The sequence below is a fragment of the Danio rerio genome, chromosome 7 (genome assembly GCF_052040795.2).
Source record: "Danio rerio strain M-AB ecotype USA chromosome 7, GRCz13ab, whole genome shotgun sequence".
NCBI lineage: Eukaryota > Metazoa > Chordata > Actinopteri > Cypriniformes > Danionidae > Danio > Danio rerio.
In genome coordinates, this window is record NC_141027.1 from 19,601,600 (window position 1) to 19,620,600 (window position 19,001).

The window sequence follows — 19,001 nt, forward strand, 5'->3', positions numbered from 1 at the left end:
TAGATTCATTTGTCCAAACAAAGTTGTAAACCCTGTTAAATCTGAAATGTTTTACATTTCTAATTTCTAGGATGTAGAGCACAAATGGAAGATGAATCGAACATTATATATCTCTTGCACACACACAAACACGCACACGCATGACTACAAATCTACAAATCTTAGGGCCCTATCATACACTCGGCGCAATGTGGCGCAAGGCGCGACGCAGTTGTTGTTTGTTAGTTTCAGCTTGATACAAGAGTTGTTTTGACGTTTTGCGCCAAGCTGTTTAAATAGCAAATGCATTTGCGCTCATATGTGCGCCCATAGGCGTTCTGATCTAAAAAAGGAGACGTGTTGAGGCGCGTTGCTATTTTGAGAAACTATAATAGTCTGTTCTATAGACCACATTGTTGCCAACTTAGAGACTATGTCGCTAGATTTAGCGACTTTGCAGACCCCCCTAGCAACAAATTTTTTTTAGAAAGTGACTAGCGACAAATCTAGCGACTTTTTTGTGTTACTGGAGATTTTTATAGACTGTCATTTGTCCATACTGTACTGTCCCTACTCTTCTCAACGAGCTGAGGGTGATGCCGCCGGCCCCTCCCCCGCCTCAGACCACCGACAGGCGGTCCAATCAGTCCTCATACAGCAGCCTCTTCCACCTGCAACCTCACCCCTCTGTGTACCGACAGCAAATGATTTTGCTCCGATCTGCTTCTGGTTTATTTTAACAATTTACTTTGACTGTTTATTCTTTTCTTGTTCACAATCACAGATATTTTAAGTGACAGTTTTGGAACTTGTCTGAGCTTATTACACCAGAGAGATTACTGCAAATTCATTACACATCTATACTGATATATTGTGTTCGAACAGCAATAAATTTAGTTAAATTGACATGCTTACATAAAGCGTAGTGCTAATATAAATACCCCTTATTGACCATAGGCTGTTAAACAAACAGAAATGGTAGAGCGAGATGACATCAGTAATATGCAAATTAACGTATGATGTAATGTAGCGACATTTAGCGACTTTTCGGGCAGAGCCTAGCACCTTTTCGAGGAAAATGGCAACAGTGATAGACCAGTACAAAGCCGGTCTATTGTCCAACGCAGAGCGCGTTAGTTGTGCGCCTCGCTTACACACTACTTAATACACAAAAGATGTAGAGCAATACACAAATATCTTTACATATGAAAAAAAATTTCAATTTTAAAGATATATATAGGATATAATAAGGATATATACTATAGGATATAAATATAAAGAATTAAATATTATAAAACATTATTTTCATATAAATATAAATATAAAAACCATACTTTCATGCCTTCTTCTTCTCCGGCGCCTTGCGCCACATTGTGCCGGGTGTATGATAGGGCCCTTAATGTTTATATATAAATGAAGAACTAATACTAAAGCACAAAATCAACATGGAACAAGCATGTTCACTCTGACACACTCACACACATACCCACACACTTGACTCTTGTTTTGTGTTGGATTTATAGACTTTTTAATTTAAATTTCATCACTTGCTCTTAAAAAATAAATCAATTATGATAAAAAAAAAACTTCTGAAACAAATAATATGTGATTACAGTCATGTCCTAGTGGTGACTTGTTACAATTATGCACATTTAAACATAATAATCTACAAATGTAAATATACATAACATACATTTGAGGGGAAAAGTTTTCTAAAGCATCAAGAAAAAAATATGTGAAAATGAATGAGTCTCTATGGACCCCTGCTGGATATATGTGGAAATTGCACTTTCTTTTTTTAACAATATTTTAAAATGTTTTTTTTTCTTTGACCTGCAGATGGCAGCATTCTATCCCTACATATGAACCAGAAACATTTAACAATAACATTTACATTAGAATTTCATTCATTCATTTTCCTTCAGCTTAGTCTCTCTATTCATCAGGGGTCTACACAGCGGAATGAACTGCCAACTTATCCAACATGTGTTTTACACAGCAGATGCCCTTCCAGCTGCAACCCAGTACTGGGAAACACCCATAAACTCTCATTCACACTCATACACCTCAGCCAATTTAATTCATTCAATTGGACTGTGGTGGAAACCTGAGCACCCGAAAGAAATCCACGCCAACACAGGGAGATCATGCAAACTCCACACAGAAATGCAAACTGACCCAGCTGGGACTTGAACCAGCGACCTTTTTGCTGTGAGGCAACAGTGCTAACCACTGAGCCACCATCTCAGCATTACAATTTCAGTGATAAAAAAAAAAGATATTCCATTAGTCAAATTATAGCATGTTTGTGTAGTAAATGAGTAAAATAAATTACAAATATCTACAAAAACAGCATAAATGTGAAGTTGAGAGGTAACTGTAGGTATATAAATGTGGGTACACATTTATATATAGTTTATCAAAAACTATTATTTTCCATAATTATACAGGGTTCAACGCTAAGGATTTTTTTATAGTGGTCCAATCGGGCAAGTGGTTCAGATTTTTACTTGCCCTGCCAAAATTTTCACTGGCCCCACCAAAAAAAAGGGAAGTTAATAGCTATGTTTTAGCCGCATATTTTAAATAATGTGTCAAAAATAAAAAGTCAGCGTATCTAGAATTTCAATACCTAAAAATTGTTGATAAAAGTGTTATGCAAACAAAAAGAGGAGTATGGAAAATGTGGAAATATTTTATTGCGGTTCGAAATTATTGAACAAACGGTGGGTGACTTGTCAAACTGATGGCAAACTTTGCAAAACATTACCTAATTTTTTTTGTTGCGTTGTTCACACGTAAATGTCTGCTCTCAAGACAATAAAAACAGACATTTTCTTTTAGCCTTATAATTTGATGCTGCCGCCATGTTGCCGTTTCTTCGCTGTACTGGTTGTTGCCAGGTTACGGAAAAAAATAGCATGCTCAAAACATAAAATCAGATAAAAGGAAACAGAAAGCAATATGGTGTTTACAACATCACGGAGAAGGTATTGTTTAAAGACTTAAAAGCACAAACTTAAAATGCATGGAATTGACAAATTGTCGCAGACAAATTAAATGTTAGTGACTAGGCAGCACTGTCCCAATCGGGCCAGTAATGATCCTGTCTACTGTCCCAAGTGTCTCACACACTGGCCCTGAGCAGTCCTTATTGTTGAGCCCTGATATATATATGTAATTGCTCTCTAAAAATTGGGAACTGAGTGTGACTCAACAGTGTATATTTTTCGGTAGCATGTCAAATTGAAATATCAATTTACATACCCAAAACATTATTAAATGTCATTTATTGTAATTCTACAGTGAGATTATTGCTCCCACATAAATCTTACCTGATCATCATCCAGTCTGTCTGGAATGACATGAAGAAACAGAACAAACTGAGACAGACTCAATCCAAAGGGACTTCTGCAACATCTCTAGGATGCTTAAAAAAAACTACTTGCAAAGCTACAGTACTGTCCGAAGTTTTAGGCACTTGTGTAAACATACTGTAAAATGATGATGCTTTCAAAAATAACGTATAAATAAATTATTTATCAATTAACTTATATTAACTAAATCAACGGCTGCATGGTGGTGCAGTGGGTAGCACGTTCACCTTACAGCAAGAAGGTTGCTGGTTTGAGTCTTGGCTGGGTCAGTTGGCATTTCTGTCTGGAGTTTGCATGTTCTCCCTGTGTTTGTGTGGATTTCCTCCGGGTGCTCCGGTTTCCCCCACAAGTCCAAAGACATGCGCTTTAGGTGAATTTGGTAGGCTAAATTTTCTGTAGTGTGTGTGTATGGATGTTTCTCACTGATGGGTTGCAGCTGGAAGGGCATCCACGGCATAAAACATGCTGGATAAGTTGGTGGTTCATTCCACTGTGGCGTCCTAGATTAATAAAGGGACTAAGCCAAAAAGAGAATTAATGAATTAGTAAATAACTAAATCAAATCAACATTTAGTAAGACCACACTTTGCATTTAAAACACTTTGCACACTTGCCCATGGTTGGTCAGGTAGCTTTGCAGGTAGGTAGATGCTACCAAAGTTCTTCTGGATTTAGTTTGTCTCAGTTCTCAGTTGTTCTGTTTCTTCATGTCATTCCAGACAGACTAGAGGATGATCAGATCCGATCTCTGTGTGGAGCAATGGCTGTTGTCAGACTCCTTTGCAATCGCACTGTATAATTATAATTGATGACAAAAACAATGTTTGGAAATGTAAATTAATATTATAAACTAACATGCTACAGAACAATACAGAAATAACCAACTTTAATCCTCTTGTGGAGAAAAAAAAAATGGTGGCCTAAGACTTTTGCTCAGCATTGTATGTGTGTATACTGTATATAACCTTTGTTTGTCTGTTTATTTACATATTTTTGTTATTTGAATTTTATTTTTCATTAAAATAAAAATTTAAGTGCGGTTTATTCCTAAACTAATTCCGAGAGAATCACGTGCTTATAATCAACATAGCTGGCTCCTTGTTAGCTCCGTTATCAGCCCTATTAGATGATAACGGAAGCATTATAAATAACCTGAGTTTTTCACTCCAGTTACCTTCGTCTTGAAGATCCCACCCTTTCCACCCCTACACCCTCCCACTTTTTTTTTTTTTTTTCTGATCGGGAGACACGGTGGCCCAGTGGCTAGCGCTGTTGCCTCACAGCAAGAACACCGCCATCCAACCCATCGGGCCGGTTGGTGTTTCTGTGTGGAGTTTGCATGTTCTCCCCGTATTCGCGTGGGTTTTCCCCGGGTTCCCCGGTTTCCTCCCACCGTCCAAAAACATAAACCATAGCCAATCAACTAAAACAAATTATCACCCAATACAACCTTAGTTTACACTTCTCAAGGTGACAAGCAGGGGAGTTCTCGAGACCTACCTGACCTCGAATTCCCCTCTTGCCCTTCTAACGGGAGGGAGCCCCGGGCTCGAGGATGTTACAAGCTCAGGGCTCTCTCCCGGGACAGCATGCCAAATACGCTTTATTGATTATCAGCTAAGTGTGAACTCTTGAAATGCAGTATATTTTCAGAATTAATAGAAAGTAAAAACATTTGTAATTTTATTTCTAAAATGAAAATTAATACTCTGAATGATCTTAAAAAATAGCCCAGTTGTTGTTAAAAAACTAATTTTATGGAAAGTAAATGCCTTCAGTTTAAACTGCACATATATACAGTAGACTTTTTCAACACTTTAAGTCCGTCAGCTGAGGAAAGCAGCTTTATTTGTCAATAAGTGTTCTATCTGATGGAAGTTTCTTAATTGTTGTTTCACAATTAATCAATGCAAATTTATACTTGGCATTTTTAATAAAAAGCTCCAATCATTAGGCTGCAAATCTATCTAGTGTGTCCACCCAAACAATAACACTTTCGCTATACTATTCAGCCAAAAATAAAAGAAAAGCATTCCATTCTGGCAACACTTACACTGTGAAACCCAAAAAGTTAAGGTAAATCAAACCATTTGAGGAAACTGATTGCAGCAAACCATTTACGTTCAAAACCTAATCCTAATGAGTGCTGTGAAATTAATCCATTTGAGCAAACGAAGCAATTTGAGCATAGTAAAACCTGACAAATGAAGAGAACTCAAACTACACAGCAAATTCATCAGAGTTAAATTTTCGGTGTTGAAGCATTTCAGAGTAAAGTGTTGACGTTAAAGAGTTATATTTTGATAAATGAATATAATAAGAGTTAGAATTGATTTTATTCAGTGCGAAATCAAGGAGTTAACTTTTCAACACTTGGTGGTGTTATTTCCAACATCCGGGAATTCATGCAGCCCCAGTCACTGATGAATTTTCCAGCCGCCATTTTCCAGGTTTAGAACAGCAACTGGTGAGTCAAACTACCTAAATGTTGGTATTTTACTGACTTTCTTTAAGGAAATACAGTTGTAAACATATTGTTAAGTTAATAACTTTAGAATGGAGTGACAATTTTAATCTTCTGCGGTTCATTCATGGTCGTTTGTGTATCTAGCTTAACTGCATTACTATTGACTTCTTTTCAAGAATGTTTTTATATATGCTCACGCATTCATAGTGCATAAAAACATCAAATGTACATGTTTAACACATTTCTGTCACGCTTAATGCCATTTTGTGCGTTGTTACCCATCTGTAAAATAAAATCGACACTTCTCCTTTAATTCAAAGCAAACTAGCGAGGGAATCCCCGGAGCAGCCTAGCCTACTCTGCCCGGATGCTAACGGTTTCCATACGCTCTGGAGAGTTTCTAAAACATATCTGGTGAGTAAATGAACATATGCTTACTTGTAAAAGGCTTCCTGACTAAAACATATGATTGTTTGTTATTCGTGTATGTTAATTTGGTTATTTTAAACACCGCGGCCCTTTTAAACTAGTTCATTCGTGGCCGTCCATATACCGTTAGTCCATAGACTCGCATGACAACGTACGCTTGAATTATATTAAGTGTTGACAACCATTAAAGTCGGAATGTTAACATTAATGTCTTTAAATGACCGCGTTTGCACTCAGACATTAAACGTTACAGAAGTCTCCCGGAAGTTGCGGGACTAACGTTAACGTTATCCCGCAAATGCACAGAGATTCCCAGATGCCCAAGTAGATGCCCGCAAATGAATGATAATCTCCCGGAAATCGAGCGTCTCCCGCCCGGTCATTAAACACTTTGCACACCCCTCTCCACCGCATCCCTCCCAGCTCTTCAGGTAACGTTACGTCGTGCGCAAGTCACCCCCACCGTTCTTAAGGTACGTCGTGCGCAACTCGCCCCACCGCTCTTCAGGTACTCATCTCTCCCGCAAATCAACTCTGTATCCCCCGAAAATGACTTTTCCCAACTCGGGCTGTCTGACGTTTGTAAGTTAGGCTATTTCTGTAGTCAGGAACATCTTAGTCAAGCTTTTTCTCCCGCATGATATTGTGCTTAAAACTATAGGCTAAACTTAAAGACAATTTAGTGCGTTGTAAACAGCCACCTGTCTGTAAAATTAATCAACTGATTCATATTTGAGCAGCCTAATGATGATACAGGTTTGATTTGTAGATTTATTATCAATAATCAACATCTGAATCAAAAGATATCTGAAAAAGTGTGAGGCATACTTTGTGATGTTCATCTCTCTTTTTTAATCTGAAGGTTATGCATATGTGTTAGATACTAATTTTTTGTTGTTTTTTTAACAGCTACAGTTTTCCATACAATAACACAAGACCCTGTGACGATTGGCTGATTAGAGACGGATGGTGTATTTCCAGAGTTGGTGAAATGACCAAGCACACCTTCTTGGTCATATGTGGTGATAATAATGAAGGTATGTTTGATAAAGTTCTGTATTTGTTTCACTAGCTGAGAGGGTATTAGAGCATTAAAGAATAACGAATGACATGAAGGTGATAAGTTTTGTATTGTGGGTGAACTCACTTAAATAATGTTTTGCTCTTTGCTTTGTGCTTTGCACTTTTCCTCTTCTGCTTATCCTAATATTTTAGATTATATTTGGACCTGAAACATCTGCTGGACTCCAGGAAAGGTGGCGTCAATACTGGACTTGAAAGGGCCTAACTGGTAAAGAAACACGCATGCACACACACACACACAAACACACACACACGCGCACACGCTTACAGAAAACTGTAAGTTTATGAATATTTTTTACACTGTGGCCAATATTTTGGGGAAGTCAGCATCACTAAATGATATAAAAGATTTTAAGCTCCTCTAAATTTTGCTCCAAGTGTTGTGTTAAATTCAGGATTCTGGACAGACAGCTGCCTGTTTTTCCAGTTCTAGCCATAGTGGTTAAACTAATTGTTTTTGGAGATCCAACAGTGATATATGTGTTTTTTCTACTTTTCCATATCCTGTCACATCAACCAGCTGGGAGAGTCAAGTTGTGGATCATCATGAAGATTTTCAAAAGGTGAGTTTAGATTTCTTGAATGTTTTATTTACTTTAAATGTTCTTTTAAATATATAATAGAATTTGATTGCAATTTGTTTTTAAACATTTTTCTTAGTCATGCTGGAGTCTTGAAGAGTTCTTAGATGAGCTTCACCCTATATCCGTGCATCAAGAACCACCAGACGAGCGATCAGCAGCTACTACATAGTCATGGATATAAAGGACATCCTGTGGCTGGGAAGCACTTCATTCACAGGACATGCTTGATGAGATTTCCTAGCTCCAGTTTGTTTTCACACAAGTTTACAGCATTTATACCTTCATTTAAACTGCTGTGTTTGATATGGAGGACCAAGGAAACACCCGAAGTGAAAGATTTGCACGCCAAGTTGTTTAAAATGTAATTTCACAAGAAAACTATGAGTTCAGAAGTAAACTATGAGTGACGATATATTGAACTTTCAAATTGCTCTGATGAAACATCAAGTTTGGACCAAATGACTCAAACAGCCTTTTTGAGCACTGGTCATACATATCTTGTTGATACTGTCTGTACTAATAAAAGATTTAAAGCATATTTGACATTGTTGCATTTTAAAAACTGAATGAATTGTTGAAGTGGTGAATGTTTTCAAATAAAATGTTTTTTATTTTATAATTTACAGTCTATTTGACCTTTTTACCATATTTACACGCAAGAGAGTTGAATAAAATAAATATATTACACCAGGCGGTGTTAAATATAGTTACATTTTTTAACTCTGCCCAGAGTTAAAATTAACCCTTACTTCGGTGTCAATGTGCCAACCCTTTTGAAAGTGTTGATTTAACTTTGTTTTGAGTGGACCCCATGAGACACTTTCAAAGTGTTGAAATTAACTCCCATAGAGTTGTTTTGGGTTCCCATATTTTGCTGTGTAACTGAGTACTGTAAAACCAAAATATGTTAAGGCAGCTCTTTTCAAAAACTAATCTATTTGAGTACTGTGAACTTACTCTGTTTAAATTGAAGTAATGAGGTATTTAATTAACTCATCACCTTCAATACTGACTTCAAAACTCTTTTCAAATGAGTAGAATTAACTTTTTATGTAACTTTTGAGTTACTACACTCATTTCATTTGATAAAGTCGACTATTGGGTTTTACAGTGTACCAGTATATGTCAGAATAACTTAAAATTAAATGAAAATTAAATTAAGTGGTAGAATGGGGTGAAAAATAGGCAAATTATTTTGCTTGTATAGGCAAATTTGTCTCTCTATATTATTGTTACTTATTTGTTTTGCTTAAATACACAGTAACCTATAGGATTACATATGTATTATATTTTCACATAAATGATGTGATGCTCTTGGCCTGTACATGAGCTATTAGTCTTATAGAAAATCTGCTTTATGGTGAATGGACAAGATGGCCTTATATGAGATACGGTCCAGGTCGGGTGCTTGTTTTTGATACATCTAATTAAAAATGGCTTTTCACTTCATCCTCCTCCACGTGGTGTATGGGAACAGAGGCGGGGGTGAAAGGGGGGCATTGTGCGGAGCGGCAATGGATCCTGGGGGTGAGGAGAGAGAAAGAGATGCCCACTCAACTGTGTCCAGGTCGCCATTGTTGGAAATTCCCTTCCCATTCAATGCATTTTAAATAGAGCTCCGAATATTCGGACGCACCGACAAAGTGAGAGAGCAGCAGGGGGTCTTTACTGCAGTAGCCCATGCAGTTATAGTCTATAAGCTGCTTGACGTATTATCTCATCCCATCACCTTCCTCGTCCTTTCCGAGTTTATTTATTTAATCATTTTAACATTTTTGCTTTACTTTTACACATTTTTAGGATACGTTAAAGAGCTAGTTGTGCATTTTTACTCTAACAGCATAGTTCTTAAACTTTTTATGCTCATTTATCAATATTATATGTTGGCTATTTTTGTTTTTGGTGAACTAATAACAGTTTCAGTGACTTTTTTTTAACCTGAATGCTAATCTGAGAATAAAAAATGCAATTTAAAATGAATGTATCATAAGCCCCAGCAGACATATAGATGTGCGTAAATGAAATGCCGTCATTAAGTTGTTGAGAAAACAGACAGATAGGGTGTCAGAACATTAAAAGCTTTGGCACTCACTTTTGCATGAATTACAGGTGTTTATGTGGATATTAAATGGCAGGAAATTTGGTAGGGAGTCGGGACTCTTATTGATATAACTCAGTTGTCTAAATCACTGGAGAGCTGCTATTAGCGTTAAGAGAAACGCAAAAGAGGGAGAAAGAAAGAAAAAAGAGACGGTGTTCCGCGCCATTGAAATGCAAATGTTAGAACAAGGAGAGATTGTATTTGTGTGTGTGTGTGTGTGTGTGTGTGTGTGTGTGTCTTTGGGAAGGAGGGGAGGAGGGGGGTACGCAGAGTGGACAAGTTTGAGAAAGAGGGGACTTGTTGAGGAAAAACAGCCACACACGCACTCGCCAGTTCACACAGCAACAGCAGACGACGTCACGGTCCGCTTCAGCTTTTAAGTTAAGCTTTATTTAACTAACTCTTTCATCAGAACCCGATGCTGCTTTAACGAGACCTGCAAGGTGGATTACTGCCGATCAAAGTGGGTTCGGATTTTATTTATTCAATACTGCTCTTGTTGTTTGGGGTGAAGTTTGTTGATGCCCGCAACTCTCACCGCCGACTGCTCGTGAATCATGTCACGCCGGAAACAGAAACGGCCCCAGCAGCTCGTTAACGCGGACCCCGGGGGCACACGCCTGATGCCGCAAGGTGAGGAAATCATTCCTTTGTTAATTATTTGATGTCTTGTACTAATAGATAGTGATGCTTCACTTAAAAAAATGACTAATTAATAAAACTTTTTTTTAGAGATCAAGTTTTCATAGCACCTGTTACCTAAATACAATTGTACATGCCACTTTTTTATGTTGCGTATAATGGGCACTCTTATCACCTGATGAATTGTGATACAGGTAAAATTCACTACTGTATTTAGCCCTCAACTCAGTGAGCCATTGTTTAAGAACTGCAGCACACAGCTCATATTTCTACTGTGACCTGACTTTTCAAAAACAAGTAGTTTAGTGACATTTCCCGCTCAAAATGTCTGTTGAATGTGCTGTAATGAAAGAAGGCTCTTGAAGACATAGACAGAGGGTTGGTCTAAAGGTGTTCAGCCATACGGCTGGTCATTATGTTATCATGAATCACTCAGGGGCCATAACTGCGTTAGCTTTTCACTAATGTCAGTCCACCAAGAAACTTGCAGCATAGTCAGTTTGATTGCTGGGGGTCTTTTATGCATTTAGAGGAGTCTCCTATTCAGTGTGAATAAGGTGCAGGCAGGGGGAGGGGATGAAGGGGGTGTTTGGGTAAAGATTAATCTCTTCTCACTCTATTCTCTCCTCTTCTCCCTTATTCTCTCTCTCATGTTTCCATGTGCTTCTCTTTTCTGCTCCCACCGTGTTCCCCCTTCCCTCTCCCTTGCCTCTATTCACTTTGTACCTCTGCTCAGTTGGGGGTTCCACTGTTAGACTACAGAAAGGAGAAAGAATGCACCAATGCATGCATGCATGAGAGAAAAAAAAAGTTAGCTAAGGAGTCTAAAAGATACAGCACCTTTGTGATTCTATGTCTATAGCTGTTAGGAAGAACAGGTAGTAAGCTGTGATGGATTGAGCATTTCTGTTTGCTGTCTGTTGAAATGACTCAACAGGTCTGTGTACAGTCATTTTGTGTATCAGTATGCAGCAAAAAGTGGAAATAGTTTGTCTGTCTGTCAGTCATCATGCAATTTTCCCAACCCCCTTCTTCTTTTTCTGCGCTCAAGATTCTGAAAGAATTTGACCTTAGAGCTCATGAGGTTGGGTCATCTAGCCAATCAGAGCACATGGACAGTGCCCAAAACCCTTTCTATGCCCTGACCTCTGACCCTGCGTGGGGTCAGGGGGAAGGGTGAATAGAGAGATGAAAGATGTAGTTGATGGACAGAGGGTTGGGTTAAGAGGGGTTATGGGTTGTTGTGGTGACATCTATTGTCCTATAAAAAGCGTTGCAATAGCTGCAAGGTGGTTAGTGAGTTGTGGCAAGAGTGAGGACAGAAGACGTGAGTGTGGTGTATGAAGGTTTTGATTTAAGGGTGAAAGATCATTAAGAATGTGGAATGACAAGTGGAGTAGTATTCATTTTGGAGACAGAAACCTATTAAAGGGATAGTTCACCCAAAAAATGAAAATTACCTCCTCATTTACTCTCACCGATGTGGTTTTGTTTTATGAGTTTCTTTCCTCTGCTTAACACAAAGAATATATATTTGGAAGAATGCTGGTTGCTGGGACCCATTGACCTCAGTAGTAGGAAACAAATGATATGGAAATTAATAGGCCACAGCAACCAGTTTTTTTATTATTTAAATAACTTCTTTTGTGATCAACAGATAAAAGAAATTCTAAAAGTTTTGAACAAGTGAAGGGTTAATAAACAATAACAGCATTTTATTTTTTGTGAGGGCTGGAGGGCTTTGTCATAACTATAACTATCGAAGAACTTTGGTATCAAATATTTCATGTACATGAATATGAACTTTAAATGTTTTTGTCAATAAATAAATAGTATGTATGTTTAATCTTTTTCTTAATTTTCTCCAATTTTTTAGAAGATCAGCTTCAAGTGAAATCTCCATCCACCTCTCTTGCCTCAGAAGCTACCTCATCATCTTCCTCTTCCTCTCCTACATCTCTTCAGGATTGTCAGCCTCCTTTGGCCCCAAGACCTTCACCTGGCGGCCTTCACGCACCCTCGCTCCCCAACGAGAGCTCATCTCCACCTCACTGGCCAAATCACATAGCCTCATATTCCACCTCACTGCCTAATGCACACTCATCGCTCTCTCCAGACTTCCCACACCCTTCTTTGTCTTCACAAACCCACTCTCCTCCTCCTGGTCAGCAGAAATCCACTCGTATTTCATCTCATCAGCCTCACTCCACTGTGACGTCCCCACCAATGGGTATTTCTGCAACCACCACTACCTCCTCTTTATCCTCTTCATCATCACTGGGAGCCCCACCACATCAAGGAAGTCCTAGTCCCATCCACCAAACACCTTCGTCACCTTCAGAGCAACTCCAGGTGCCACCGACCCTCGCTGTACTATTGGAGGAGCTTAGAGTCCTGCAGCAAAGACAGATTCACCAAATGCAGATTACAGAAGAGATCTGCAGGCAGGTGCTGCGCCTCGGTGGTATGGTCAGTGCCCCAGATGCACCTCAGGGATCTGTGGAGGGTCAACAGAGAGATGCAGGCTCTAGCTCCCCACCTAATGGTGTTTCTGGTGCCTCTTTAATTAACCAAGCTCCTGTATCCAAGCCTAACCTGTCTCAAACTAATGGCGGCAGAGCTCCATATTCCACAACCTCATCTTCAACATCATCTTCCTCATCCTTAGTAACCTCTACAGCCACTGTGCACCCTCTCTCTCTCACACTAGGACTTCCACCTCGATACCTCAATGAAAAGTCTGCCAACACTCCCATCAGTCATGGCAATGGTTTGAATTTTCAGACTTCTCCTTTGCCCACAGTTAGCATTTCCCAGGACCAACTATCGCACAGTTCCACTGTTAGTACGTCAAATGGATCTTCAAGCTCCTCTTCAGGCCGCCAGCAGCACATATGCCGGTTCTGTGGAAAGGTTCTAAGCAGTGATTCTTCCCTTCAGATCCATTTAAGGTCCCACACTGGTGAACGCCCATACCAATGTCCAGTCTGCCTCAGTCGATTTACTACCCGCGGCAACCTCAAAGCCCACTTCCTTCGTCATCGTGAGCAAAATCCTGAGCTGTCACTTTCTCTTTTGCCACCTGCTCTGTCTGAGCAGAGCCAATCTGGATCTGGCTCTGGAGGATCACAGAGGCGCAGAAAACGTCGAGCAGAGGACGAGGAGCCTTTTGGGGTTAAAGGCAGTGTAGGAGTGCCAGACAGTTTGGCACTAGGTTTCCTGTCTGGGCCAGCTCATCCATCGCCCTCCTCCCTTCCTTTACCCCCCAGTGTTGATCTGGCTCTGCTCTCCACCGCCCATTCTTTGCTACAACTTAACCGTGCCTCAGCTGCAGCCGCAGCATCTGTTTCACCCAGTGTGCAGTCATCATCTTCATCCATCACATCCTCGGCCATGACTGGTCAACTTAAAGGTTCAAAGCAGCAGAGATTTGATGAGAATACCCCACCACACCCCACCTTACATCATGGTTCTCCATATTCCCAGTTGGCACACCTTCCAAAGATTCTCTTCCCATCAGGTCCCTCTGCCCACCATCCAAGCCTTGCGCTTCTCCGTCCCCCTCACCTCACTTCCCCTCACCTCCCACTTACGTTCCCTTTCTCCTCTTACCCCAAACCACAAAACTCCTCTCCTCCATCATCCTCTCCGTCCTCATCCTCTGCCACCTCTGACACCTCCAAACTGCAGAGACTAGCACAGAAATTAGAGAAGCAACCTCTCCCTAAAAGCACCAATGAAGGCCAGACCAACACTCAGGCTAATGACATATCTACAAGCTCTAATGCTATCTCAGCTTACAGGAGGGAGATGATGGCAGCATTAGGGCTGAACCCAAATCCCAGCAGCGAGCCAACTAGTCAAGAAATTCAAGGGTCAGCTGCCTCCTCTTTGGTTCCCAATCAGTGTGGGGTGTGTCTCCGTGTTCTCAGCTGCCCAAGAGCATTACGTCTACACCAGGCCACTCACTTGGGTGAACGCCCATTTCCCTGCAAACTCTGTGGCCGCTCCTTCTCCACAAAGGGAAGTCTAAGAGCTCATCTAGCCACTCACAGAGCACGTCCAGCCAATGCACGAGGCCAAAACTCATGTCCGCTTTGTCAACGGAAGTTTACCAATGCAGTGGTTCTGCAGCATCACATTCGCATGCATCTGGGAGGCCAGTTACCCCCAGAAGTTAATGGGGACTTACAGTCAGAGGACGCCCACAGTCAAATTGATGGGATTTCTTTACCCAAGAGCCTTCAGTCTCTGCCTCTAAATATGAGCATGTCTTCCGCTGCCAGCCTGCTGGATTCTGGTGCCATCCTAAGAGATCCTACATCTGGCGATACAGACCAGCTCATGGAGTCTGATCAAGATCCCTATGAAAACACATCTGAAAATAGTCCAACCTTCACACTGGAGAAACAGGACCCCTCCAGAGAAAACAGCCCGCTTGACAATTCTGTAGCCTTAGAAGAAAACCATTATGTCACAGTCCATCACAGCAAATCTCAAGTTGTCAATGGCTCTGCACACAAAGACGAGGACACCCCTTTATCCCTCTGTACTAGGACCAGCTCCCAGGACCCCTTGTTTGATAAAAAATGGCAAAACGGGGCTTCACACCACACAGTGATCAGTGGACCAAAACCTAGTTTAAGCTCTGAAGCTCTTGATCTGTCACCAGCACTCACTCCACCATCCAGTCCAGGGTTAGAGTCAAAACCAGACCAAAGCAGTGAGCAAACAACACTTCATGTGAATGGAATAGACCATGTTCCTGAGTTCAAAGATGCTGACTCTCATCCAGCACCCGAGAATGTAATAGAGCACAAGCTGAAAGCTGATGATACACAAGAATCCAAAATGGAGGAATCTGCAGTAGAGGATCACAAGAAAGACAGTGAAAAGACAGAAGTGACATCATCAGAGGCCCCTGTGGCCCAACCGCAGCGCTCTGAGAAACCTTACAGCTGCACAGAGTGTGGAAAGGAGTATGCTAGCCGCAGTGGATTGAAGGTACAAAGATTAATATATTTGTTAAAAGATGATTGATTGTGTTAGATAACATTTTATGCATAACATATTCATAATGTCCTGTGATTATCATGTTTATGTGGGAAACCAGAATTTTAATTAATGCATTTCAACAGGGGCATATGAAAATCCACAGTGGCAGTATGAATCAGGTGGCTGGTACTGCATCCTCACAGTCCTCTGGGGGAAAGGTTGCGGAGCGTATGGAGGAGTCGACCCACCGAAAACTGAGAGGAGAGGATGCTAAAAACTTGTCAGAGGAGAGCACAGATAAACTGTCCCTAACTGAGCATCCAGCATCGACTACTGACAGAACCGAAGACACTGCTTAAAAGAATTAGTTAGCTTTTAGCACTATTCTTGTTTACTGATTTACTATGACAACTTTTTTTTTTCCAATTTTGTGGTTAGCAATAGTTTTTAATTCTTTAATAGCATAGAAGAGTAAATCTGTCCAAATGTAATAGTAGTGCCTTTTCATGACGACAGTTAAATCATATTGATGAAGACTTGGTAAGTCTTTCGACTTCAAATATCAGGATGCACAGAAATTGGATCTTGAAAATAGTATTTGTGTATAACAAATGACAAACGTGCATAAGTGCAATCTCATTAATCAATTCGGAACATGAGGATATACATAAAAATTATTTTCAGACACTCAAAAAGTAATTTTGAGCAAACTCTAGGGGGAAAAAAGGGACTGACCAAAAACTGATCAACTGGTGTGCAGCTGAATGTAAATACAGTTTTGTTTATGTACCCTCTTTTTATCTTTGATGCTGCTGTTCTTTGTAGGTGTTTCTCTTAATAGCTGCACTATACCTGTGACTGCTGAAACTCCTATTGACAGAGGAGGTTTACGATTAAAATTCCTGAAGGGTAATGCTGAGTGGGTCAGAATTACTTTCTGCCCAAATCTTTTTTTTTTTGAGAACCCCACTGATCTAGCTTTTTATGCTGCAGATAAGCAAAATCAGCTGAAAACTGCTATAGATTTATGCTTGCATATACTTTATTTTGAAAGATACGTCCCTGTTGAAAACGATGTAGCTTTTTTGTAATTTTCTTGGAAGCATTTTGGTCCTAACCTGTCAAGGAGAAAAATAAAGTCACAATGAATGTCAAATGATTAGTGTTCGCTTCTTTAAAATGTAGCTGCGATGGAGTTTAATTCTATCTGAACACAAAACTACCATTCGTAAGACTAGTTTTAGCAAGCTACGATGCTTGTTTTTGTGTTTGTTCCGTATGTTCTTCACCATTGTCTTCGTTCACCACCTTTTGAAAAGTCTGCTTCCTTTTATGCGTTTAGTTCCCCAGTTTGGTGTTGTGCATGTTGATGGCTGTATGTGTGTGTATTTATTGTGTGTGTGTTTGTTCACACACACGCACACACATATACTTGTGTAATGTGATTGAGTGTGCAGCTGTACAGACTTCACTCCCTCCCCTCATACACCCTCTCGCTCTCTGTGTCATGCTCTCTTTCATATGCTCGCTCTTTCATTTTCTCTTTCATTCTTTGCCTCTTTCACTCTCTTTCCATCCAGCCCCCCTCTCTCCCAGTGTAATGCGGCTGACACACAGGAAGCTCTAATCCTCGCACAATGTCCCCCCTCATCCCCCCTGAGCGTCCCTGTGCGGGATGAAGGGGAGGTGGAGAGCGACCCGGCCAGCTGTCCCTAAAATGGCTCCTAATCCCGCCGCTGCCAGGCCCTTGAAACCATGACAACCTGTAACCAAGGAGAGAAATTTTGAGGTTGAGAGGGAGACAAACAATGAGCCAGAAACAAGGCATGTGGTAGAAGTTTGTCCACATGCATTCATGCAAGGGATAAAGACATGTCTCAATCAAAAATGCGGAAACCTTCCACTAACAATGCCAAAAGTGCTAGAATGCAGAGCTTGAGGAGGCAAAAAAGAGTGATGAATGCTTCTTTAAAGAGCAGATCTTTCAAAGAAAGCTAATTCATTACATCATTTGGATTGGATGGAAAGTAAGTTTTCTGTCCATGGTTTGTAAAACAACCTTTGCTGTATAAAAAATATAATATATAAAGGTATAAATGGTTTTACAATCCTTTCAAAAAAGTATTTTGATTACACATGATGTATATGTAGGCACGTTTTTGTTGATTTGCACATTATTAAGGAAATTTAGAAGGTAAAAAATTACATTTAATTAAATAACGTAATTAAATATATGTTTACAGTAACAGACAGTGGTTTAGTAAAAAAAAAGTCATAAAAGAAAAAACATGGTAAAGTCTTGCCTTAGCAAGTTTGAAAACAGATGTGGTGTAATATTCTGCTCTAACCACACGATGGAGACAAACATTACTTTTGTACTTTTAATTTGGGTTTTCCGGGGACCCTTATGACCAAGAGGGGGTCCATGCTGCAGAAAAAATAAAATAAAAAATTAAACAATTAATTATTTATACAGTGCTTAGCATAATTGAGTACACCCCATTTTGAAAATGAATATTTGTATCCATTTTTTAGTGAATATAGGCAATGTATTTTGTTGCATTTAAAGAAAACAGATACATTTATTAAAATAATATTTTAGACATCAAAAATATTTAGAAATTGAAAGAAAATACAATTAAATTCAAGCAAAATAATGGAAAAATAAATTGCAACCTAGAAAATTTCAGCAACAAAAAAAAAAAAAAAACTGAAAATTTTCAACTTTTCAACTTTTTTTTCTTCTCTTGATTTTTCCTCTTTTAAATTTGTATTTAATATTTTTATTACATAAATTTGGCTGTACTAGTTTTTGAACCGTTAATCGTAAGTTAGTTTGTTTGAAAAGCTTCAGATTTGGCTTCAGTACTGACCAATTTAATGTATTTGCACATTTATAATATTGTATAGCTTCCTATTAAAATATGAATTTAAAAGACAGATTTGTTAGGGGTGTGCTTATATATGCTGAACACTGTAAATGTCCAATAACACAAATTATGTAAAATGATGTAAAAAAAATAAATTAAAATAAAAACATTACTGTAATTGCATTAGACAGTAAAAAAATGTAATTTAAAATGTATTTTTTTATGTAAATCTTTGTCCAAAAGATTATACTGATGGTTTTTACATTTTATGTTGAGGGTTCCTCATCTAGAATGAGATCAAAAGTATAATTGAAACAGGGACCTGCTGATAAAATACTTGCTGGCATTCATCTAATGAAGACACAGAAAGCAAGTTGCCTGAAATCAAATTAAAGCTTGTGATTTTGTAAGTTAGCTTCAAAAAGTCTACCACATTATAAGTTATTTCTATTTAATTGAATTTCATTTATGTAT

At 39.3% G+C, this 19,001-nt stretch overlaps 1 protein-coding gene and 1 long non-coding RNA gene across 4 annotated transcripts; both read left to right on the plus strand.

Annotated features, from left to right (window-relative positions):
• Positions 1-5,775: 5,775 nt before the first annotated feature.
• LOC147843091 (uncharacterized) lies at positions 5,776-8,538 on the plus strand. 2 transcript variants are annotated; one of them, XR_015495514.1, is made up of 6 exons: positions 5,776-5,823; positions 6,144-6,237; positions 7,162-7,289; positions 7,468-7,543; positions 7,856-7,898; positions 7,996-8,538. It is a non-coding gene; the product is annotated as an uncharacterized LOC147843091 (long non-coding RNA). The 2 variants fall into 2 exon arrangements; XR_015944705.1 differs by lacking the exon at positions 5,776-5,823 and having other exon boundaries at positions 6,121-6,237.
• A 1,798-nt stretch (positions 8,539-10,336) lies between these two features.
• si:ch211-212k18.5 lies at positions 10,337-16,813 on the plus strand. 2 transcript variants are annotated; one of them, XM_087260819.1, is made up of 3 exons: positions 10,337-10,653; positions 12,539-15,666; positions 15,801-16,813. In XM_087260819.1, the coding sequence occupies exons 1-3, from the start codon at positions 10,578-10,580 to the stop codon at positions 16,014-16,016; spliced, it is 3,420 nt and encodes a 1,139-aa protein (XP_087116945.1). In that variant the 5' UTR covers positions 10,337-10,577; the 3' UTR covers positions 16,017-16,813. The 2 variants fall into 2 exon arrangements, with proteins under 2 accessions (XP_087116945.1, XP_087116946.1); XM_087260820.1 differs by having other exon boundaries at positions 12,542-15,666.
• The last annotated feature ends 2,188 nt before the right edge of the window (positions 16,814-19,001 follow it).

Excerpts from the sequence above, each read along its gene's own strand:
- si:ch211-212k18.5 (XM_087260819.1), top strand. The coding sequence starts at position 10,578 with ATGTCACGCCGGAAACAGAAACGGCCCCAGCAGCTCGTTAACGCGGAC. Across the intron at positions 10,654-12,538 it reads CACACGCCTGATGCCGCAAG|AAGATCAGCTTCAAGTGAAA; the intron begins GTGAGGAAATCA and ends CCAATTTTTTAG. Across the intron at positions 15,667-15,800 it reads CTAGCCGCAGTGGATTGAAG|GGGCATATGAAAATCCACAG; the intron begins GTACAAAGATTA and ends GCATTTCAACAG.